We start from the raw sequence: 8,924 nt of genomic DNA, 5'->3' as shown, positions 1-8,924 counted from the left end.
CCCATACTGGGGATCGAGCCTGCAACCCAGGCATATGCCCTAATCAGGAATCAAACTGTGACCTCCTGGTTCATAGGTCAACGCTCAACCACTGAGCCACACTGACCAGGCTTGCTATTCCTTTCTAATTCATTTAGTTTTAGGGTTAGATATTTTATTAGTCCCTTTTCTTGTTTCTTGAGGTACCCCTGTCGTGCTATGAACTTCCCTCTCAGGACTGCTTTTGCCATGCCCCATAGGTTTTGTATTAATTTTCATTTGTTTCCAGGAAGTTTTTTTTATTACTATGACTGTTTGCTGTCAATCTCTCCCTTAAAGTCCATCAAGGGTTTTTTAATGTACTTGGTGCTCCTATATTGGGTGCATATATGTTTACAAGGGTTATATTTTCTTTTTGAATCATTCCCTTTAGTATTATAAAGTGGCCTTCTTTGTCTTTTGTTATGGCCTTTGTTTGAAGTCTATTTTGTCTAATATGAGTATTGCTTCTGCAGATTTTCCCCCCTTTCCATTTGCATGGAATATATTTTTACATCCCTTCACTCTCAGTCTGTGTGTACCAGTATCTTTTGTTCTTGTAGACAGCATATACATGAATCATGTTTTCTTATCTATTAAATCACCCTATGTCTTTTGGCTAGAGCATTTAATCCATTCATATTTAAGGTTATCATTGGTAGGTATTTATTTATTGCCATTTTCATTTTCTTGTTTTGTTGGTTTTTTTTTTTTATTTGTATGTGTGGGGTTTTTTGTTTTGTTTTTTTTTACAAAGCAGCATAGCAACATCAAGATTGTAGGGTGAGGGAGAAACCAAGATGGCGGCATAGGTAAACACCTAAACTGCTGCCTCGCACAACAATTTCAAAACTACAACTAAAAGACAGAACGGACACCATCCAGAACCACAGGAAAGCTGGCTGAGTGAAAATTCTACAACTAGAAGGAAAGAGAAAAGCTCACAGAGAATTGGAGGTACGGCAAAGGGGCTTTGTGCGCGCAGAGAGGAAGGGCGGCTGAGAGCCTGGCTGACTTTCTCTGGCGGAAGGGGGAAGGAAGCCTCCGACTACACTGAACCCCAGTTCTGACTGCACTGAACCCCAGTTCCGGGCGAACCCCTGGGGACCCACGCTCTTACGGGGGGAGTCTGGACTCTCGGGCGGAGACTCGAGCTGGGAAAGGCAGAAGTCTGAAGGCGCACGCGGGCCAGTGCGCACAAAGGCTGCGGAGGTTGCCACAGGCTTTCCCTAGTGAAAGGGAGTCAGAGGCTCCTGATGGCACTGAGCCCCAGTTCTGACTGCAGTGAACCCCAGTTCCAGGCGAGCCCCTGGGGACCTACGCTCTTGTGGGGGGAGTCTGGACTCTCAGGCGGAGACTCGAGCTGGGGAAGGCGGAGGACTGAAAGCGCACATGCGCGCAAGGGCAAAGCTGACAGGAAGCCAAGACTGAGACTCCACCCCATCCAAGCTGAGCACAGAGGCTATTGCAATTTGGCAAGTCTAATCCTATAAGGCTGTCTCCAGCACCGAACTTCTCCCAGCATAGACACAGCTGATCCTTACAGCCAACTGGCCCGGAGGTCAATTCTTCCCAGTGATACCAACAACAATAAAGACTTAATTACAACAAGGCTGTACACACAGTCCACAAAGGGCTGCACCAAGAGTGTCCACCTCAGGTTAACTGGGGAGGCTGACCCACTGGACCATATTGGAAACCTAGCACAAATATCTACCTTACCAACTCAGGGAATCAGTGAAAATGCGGGGTCAAAGAATCAGATCACAAACGAAAGAAATGGAGGAAAACAAATGACTGGATATAGAATTCAAAACCACGGTTATAAGACATTTTAAGAATATCCTAGAAAAGGCCGATAAATATAACGAGACCCTCGAAGATATGAAAAAGGACCAACTAGAAATTAAACATACACTGACTGAAATAAAAAATATTATACAGAGACCTAGAAACAGAATAGAGGAACACAAGAATCAAGTCAAAGAATTGAAATACAAAGAAGCAAAAAACACTCAACCGAAAAAGCAAAAAGCAAAAAAAAAAATCCAAAAAGTTGAAGATAATGTAAGAAGACTCTGGGACAACTTCAAGTGTACCAACATCAGAATTATGGGGGTGCCAGAAGAAGAGAGAGAGCAAGATACTGAAAACCTATTTGAAGAAATAATGACCGAAAACTTCCCCCACCTGGTGAAAGAAATAGACTTACAAGTCCAGGAAGCGCACAGAACCCCAAACAAAAGGAATCCAAAGAGGACCACACCAAGACACATCATCATTAAAATGCCAAGAGCAAAAGACAAAGAGAGAATATTAAAAGCAGCAAGAGAAAAACAGTTAATTACCTACAAGGGAGCACCCATACGACTGTCAGCTGACTTCTCAACAGAAACTATGCAGGCCAGACGGGAGTGGCAAGAAATGTTCAATGTGATGAATAGCAAGAACCTACAACCAAGAGTACTCTACCCAGCAAAGCTATCATTCAGAATTGAAGGGCAGATAAAGAGCTTCACAGATAAGAAAAAGCTGAAGGAGTTCATCACCACCAAACCAGTATTATATGAAATGCTGAAAGGTATTCTTAAAGAAGAGGAAGAAGAAAAAAGTAAAGATAAAAATTATGAACAACAAATACATATCTATCAACAAGCGAACCTTAAAATCAAGTGAATTAAAAACCCGAGGAACAGAATAATCTGGTGAATATAATAGAATCAGGGGCATAGAAAGGGTGTGGACTGATAATTCTCAGGGGGAAAGGGGTATGGGGGGTTCATGAAGAGAATGGACAAAAATCATACACCTATGGATGAGGACAGTGGGGGGGAGGTAAGGGCAGAAGGTGGGGTGGGAAATGGGTGGAGGGGAGCTATGGGGGGAAAAAGGAGAAATAATTGTAATAATCTGAATAAAGATTTATTTAAAAAAAAGATTGTAGGGTGAATCAGAGGTTGTGGTCACAATTGTAAACATTTGCACATAAGTAAAAAAACAAACAGGAGGAGATGGGTTCTTAAAACAAAAACAACAACAGCAATGATTCCAGTGGAGCCATTGGAGAGAGTGGTATTACTGACTATGGAGCTGGCCCCCAGGGAAACAGGGACAGTAGGAATGCCTCTGCTCTGATCACTGAGATCTGGTTGGTCTTCATGGCCAGATCACACAGTTGAGCATGGTGGTTTACTGGTTCCACACAACAGGGTTCACGTTCACTGAAGGGACCATGATTTCCTTGGGAAACATCTCTGGGACCCTCTTTGCATCTGTTCCCAGAAGAACCACGGTGTTCTCAATGGCCAGCTTCCTTCTGCTGTTTTTGGTGCCATGTATCATATAGTGGAGGGAGGGGAGGAAAGAACTAAGATTTACTAATTAATTTAATTAAAGGAAGAAGAGCTGTCACAGAATTGATGTATACATTAGGGGTGGTGAGATTTTGGGGAGTAACAAACTTGGTGGGGAACAGCATCATATCTATATGTATAAAACCCTAATATGCAAATAGAACGAACAGTGGAACAACCAAACAACCAGTTGCTATGACATGTGCTGACCACCACAGGGCGCACACAGAACCTGGCAGGCATCGGCCATGGCAGAATGGTGGAGCAGGTGAGTGGGAACGCTAGACCAAGGCGGAGCACCAGTCGCTGTCATCGCAGCAAGCCTCTGGTGGTTACTGAAAATTCTTTGCTCCCACGCGCCATGGTCCTGCTGGGCGCTTGCACCTGCTGCCAGTGCTTGCCCCACTTGCACCCGCTGCTGATGCCTGGCACCAGGCAGGGGTGCAGAGGATGGGCCAAGACCCGCCCATATGCCTACCACAGCCTTACAGCCCACAGTTCCTTTCAAGGTACATGAATTCGTGCACTGGGCCCCTAGTATATATATAATGTAGTATACATAAGTTATAATTATAATATAATATATAAAATTTTACATATGTATAAATTATATATATATTTGCCCTTTATATACATACTAGAGGCCTGATGCATGAAATTCATGCAAGGAGCTCAGCCCTTGAAACCCCAGCCAGCCCTCACAGCCCCGGCCAGCCCTTGTAGCCCTGGCTTTGTCCAGAAGGTTGTCCAGACAATCATTCTGCTGTTCGGTCTAATTAGCATATTAGCTCTTTATTATATAGGATTATACACTGAGTGGCCAGATTATTATGACCACCTGACGTTTGTAGGCAAATTAGCCATACACTGCATCGTATGGGATATGGAAGCCAAAGGCCTGTTTGAACACCTTTGCTGTCTGTAGTTACCAAGATAAAACGTCTCTAATTCACACAGGAACACAAGGATTGGACAGTCGAGCATTGGAAAAAAGTCATGTGGTCCGATGAATCACGTTTCCAGTTGCATCATATAGACGGCAGAGTGAGAAACAGCATGAAACATGCACCCAACATGCATGAGTACAACCCTTCAAGCTGGTGGGGGCAGTGTTATGGTTTGGGGCATGTTTTCCTGGCATGATTTGGGCCCTTTAATTAGTGTGGAACAATGTCTGAATAGCACAACATACCTAAGTATCATTGCTGATCAAGTTCATCCTATCATGTTGAGGGTGTATCCCAATGGAGATGGCTTCTTCCAACAAGACAATGTGCCATGCCACGGTGCTCGTATTGTGCAGGAGTGGTTTCAAGAACATGAGGGAAACTTTACCTTGCTTAGGTGGCCCCCACAATCACCAGATCTCAATCCAATTGAGCATTTGTGGGACAAAGTTAAAAGAGCTATCAGGCAGCTGGTTCCACAACCATCAAATCTCACAGAACTGGACAGTGCTATTCATCAGGCATGGTGTCAGATTCCTCGCATTACCTTTCAACATCTCGTGGAGTCAATGCCAAGAAGAATCACCACAGTATTGAAAGCAAAAGGTGGCCCAACGAAGAACTGATGGGGTGGTCATAATAATCTGGCCACTCAGTGTATATATCCTTTACATATGTACATTTAGTTTGAAAACTATAAAAAGCTAAATGTTTTGATTCCATGTCTAGATAGCTTTTTATTTCACCTTCAATTTTAAATGATAGCCTTGCTGGATATAGTAGTCTTGGACTTAGGCCCTTGCTTTTCATTACTTTCAGTATTTCATGCCACTCCTTTCTGGGTGAAGTGCTTCTAGTGAGAAGTCAGCTGGCATTCTAATGGGAACTCCTTTGTAGGTAATTTTCTGTCTCTCTTTTGCTGTCTTTAAGATTCTTTCTTTGTCTTTAACATTTGCCATTTTAATTATGATGTGTTTAGGTGTGAGTCTCTTTGGGTTCATCTTGACTGGGATTCTCTGTGCCTCCTGAACTTGTGTGACATTTTCCTTCACTAGGTTGGGGAAATTTTCTGTAATTATTTCTTTACATAGGTTCTCTGTTCCTTGCTTACACTCTTCTGGTATTCCTACAATGTGGGTGTTACATTTCATGTTGTCCCTGACATCCCTTAAGCAATCTTCCTGCTTTTTAATTCTTTTTTATATTTGCTGTTCTAATTGAGTATTTATTTCTACCTTGTATTCCAAATCACTGATTCAGTCCTCTACTTCGTCCAATCTACTTTTAATACCTTCCCGTGTGTTCTTGATGCCAAATATATCATTCTTAATTTCTGTCTGGTTCTTGTTCATGGCCTCTATTTCCCTTTTCATGCTGTAGTGATTTGTACTAAGTTCCTTAAGCATCTTTATAACCATTGCTTTGAATTCTATGTCTGATAAGTTGCTTGCCTCCATTACATTTAGTTCTTTTTCTGGAGATGTCTTCTTTTCTCTCATTTGGGGGTTGTTTCTTTGTCTCCTCATTTTAGCTGTCTCTTTGTCTTTGCTTCTATGTATTAAATAGAACTGTTATGCCTCCCAGTCTTTGTGGGATAGCCTTATGTAGAAAGTGTCTTGGAGGGGTACAGGGGTGCAGTCTCCTTATTCACCTGAGCTGGATGCTCTAGGAATGTCCCTTTGTGCATTATTTGGGCTCTTCTGTTGTAATTGGGACGTGGTTGTTGACGTCCCATTCGTGGGAGGGATTTCCCCTCCAACTTGCTGCCAGTGAGGTTCAACCCCAATGTCATTGTGCCAGCTCTTATACAGGTGTTTTGGGTCTTCTATTTGTGGGGTTCGCTGGATTTTGCTCTGATGTTGTTGAATTTGGTCCCTTCGTGTATCTCTATCCTGGGCCTCTTGGGAGCTTCTCTAGTGCACATGAATGTGAGTCACTGTTCCTTACAGGCTCGGGGCAATTTTATTGAGGTCCAAGAGGTTGAAGCCCCTAGTAATCCAATGGTTGGGGACTCCTTAGGTCAGAGGCTGAGTCTGCTTTGAGTCTTATACCTTGATTGTCTTTTTTCTGAGCTGTACTCCCTTACCCCATGGAGCTGGTCCTGCAGGTGAGAGCTGCAGATGCTTGGGGTCCTGCTAGCATTTGCCTCGCTGCACAGTCTGGGGTGGTGTCTGCAGTGGGGAACCAAACGCTATTTCTGACTAATTAGATAAGGCAAAGACTCAAAGCCTCCAGACCTCCCTCTGCCTGCAAACAGATTGAATTCAGTTTGAGTAGCCTCAGGCAATCGTCCACAGGTGGGGTAAGAGGTTTTCCAATAGGATGGGGCAATTGTTTCTGCCTGGAGGCTAATTGTTATGCTCAGTCTCTTAATAGGCCTCTAGCAATTTAATAACAAACTATGGACACACAGAGAGTTTGTGAAAAACCTAGATGAGGAAATACCAGTGAGAACAGATGGAGGGATAATCATGCTGACAAAGAAAGATAGAAAACAGAAAGAGACAGGCAGAAATGTAATGAGAGAGAGGCTGGAAACCCCCAGTACCAACTCCAGGCAGATCCTTGTACGGGCACCTCTGCCAAGGTACCTTGGAAGATAAGGAAATGGTGCATTTTTGGTTCATTCCTGGAGTGCAAAAGAAAACCAACACAGGCGGAAAAGACAAACAGACGTCCAGAAAAAAGAAACAAGCAGTTGCATAAGGCTGGTTAGGGCAGAGCCATTGCTGGCACCCGGGCACAGGCAGGCAAAGTCCTCAGGCCTAAGCCAGCATCCCACTGGGCCAGCGTCCAGCGCTGATGTTCCGAAAACATACCCTGAACGGGGAAGCCCAGCCGCTCACCATTCCTCAGCCAGGCGCATAAAAGCGGCCATGGAGGTGCAGACACCGCTGTCAAAGGTGGACAACACTCTGGTCAGCTGGCAGGGGACAGTGGAAGGCAAGCCCAGCTCCAGCACCGAGGCCACATTGCAGGTGAGCAGTGAGGGGAGAGAGGCTGAGGGTAGGAGGGGTCTCAGGGCCCGCAGCCTCTCTCCCCCTGCGGGTGCGCCTAGCCAGCCCCCTGACATCCATCCCCTTGCCAGTGTAACAGGAGGCGGGGGCTGGGCCCGGGCCTTCCCCTCGGACTCCCCGACGTCCCTGGCTTTGTGCAGGAGCAGAGATGAGGCCCAGTGGTGCAGCCGCGGTGTCCGTGGGGCTGTGGGTCTTGGTGACAGTGAACGTGGTGGCGGACCCCGATGTGACTGAACGCAGGCGCTGCTCCCTCTCTCACTACCGCTGGTTGGACCCCAGGGCGCTGGAGGCGGTCAAGGCGCTGAGGGACCACTACGTGAGTGATGCCCAGACCCCCAGTCCCAGGGGACGCTGGTCCTGCTGGGGTCGGGATCCTGGTCCCTATCCCGAGGGGCCCTGGCATCCTGGCGTCACGCAGGCGCATCTCGGATCTCAGGGTCTGAATTCTGACCAGAGGCACCCTAAGCACAGAAAGCACCTTCCTGCCATTCACAAAAGGGCGCCCCCAGGCGGACCCGGCTCACGTCGGGGTGCGGTGCTCCGCAAGGGTTGCATTTCATTCCCCTTCCCGTCCTCGTCCTCGGGGAGCTCTGTGGTTCCGTGCACAATGCGCACGACCATCCTGGACCACACAGTCGGGTTCCGTGCAGGAATCGCCGGCATCCCCGCACTTCAGGGCACAGGCGAGGGGCGCAGCCTCAGCCCCACCATTGTCCCGCCCAGGAGGAAGAGACGCTGAGCTGGAGGCCGCGGAACTGCTCCTTCCGCCCACGGAGGGGTCGCCCGCTGCCCTGGGTGAGGCCCGCGGGTCGGCGTGGGGGCGGGAGGGCAGGGCCGCGGTCGCGGCGTCTCTAACTCCGCCAAGTCCCCGCAGTCGTGCGCAGGGCTCCGCCTGGTGGCCCGGGACCTCTCGGACGCCCAGGCCGTGCTGAGCAGCCTGCCCAGCCCCGAGCTGTTTCCCGGCGTCGCCCCAACCCTGGAGCTGCTGGCGTCCGCGAGGAGGGACGTGGTGGCCTGCGTGAGTGTCCCCCGCGCCCGGCCCCTCCACCCCCCACCCGCTTGCTCCGCGCTCTCCCGCCCCACAGCTAGGTCGCCCGGTTCTCCGTCTGTCTCTGTCTCGCGGAGCCCCAACCCGTCCAGACACAATTCGCGTCCCGCTGCTGCCCGCAGGGCTGGGCTGGGAGGCTCGTGGGCTGAGTTGGTGGGAGATGGGTCCCTTCGCCTCCTTCGTCTACCTCCTGTGCCCCCTCCAGCTCGAGCTGGCGCGGCCAGGCTCCTCAAGGAAGGCCCTGCGGGCACCCAGGAGGCATCCCCAAAGGCGGAGAGCTGTGAGTGGCGCGGGCGCGGAGCGGGTAGACGGCGGGGCTGGGGCTGGGGCTGGGTGGGGTGGGGTGGGGTGGGGTCGCGTGTGGTGGAGCGGCCAGGACCGAGGAGCCCTTGACGAGGAAATCGCTGCCTCAGCCCCGCTTCGCTTCCTTCCCGGGTTCCAGGACTCGCCTCGGTGCTATGAAGCCACCATCATCTTCAACCTCCTGCGCCTGCTCACGTGGGACCTGAAGCTGGCGGCGCACTCGGGGCCTTGTCTCTGA

At 48.7% G+C, this 8,924-nt stretch overlaps 1 protein-coding gene across 1 annotated transcript; it reads left to right on the top strand.

Moving 5' to 3' along the window:
• Window positions 1-7,483: 7,483 nt before the first annotated feature.
• LOC308235994 (interferon lambda-4-like) lies at window positions 7,484-8,924 on the top strand (the record flags this gene model as incomplete). Its single annotated transcript, XM_080645210.1, has 5 exons — window positions 7,484-7,651; window positions 8,059-8,130; window positions 8,210-8,353; window positions 8,589-8,663; window positions 8,826-8,924. 5 exons carry the CDS (start codon window positions 7,484-7,486, stop codon window positions 8,922-8,924), a joined length of 558 nt encoding a protein of 185 aa, XP_080501336.1.

This window comes from Plecotus auritus (assembly GCF_963455305.1).
Source record: "Plecotus auritus genome assembly, chromosome: 10".
Classification (NCBI taxonomy): domain Eukaryota; kingdom Metazoa; phylum Chordata; class Mammalia; order Chiroptera; family Vespertilionidae; genus Plecotus; species Plecotus auritus.
This window is presented reverse-complemented; position numbering and strand designations above follow the sequence as displayed.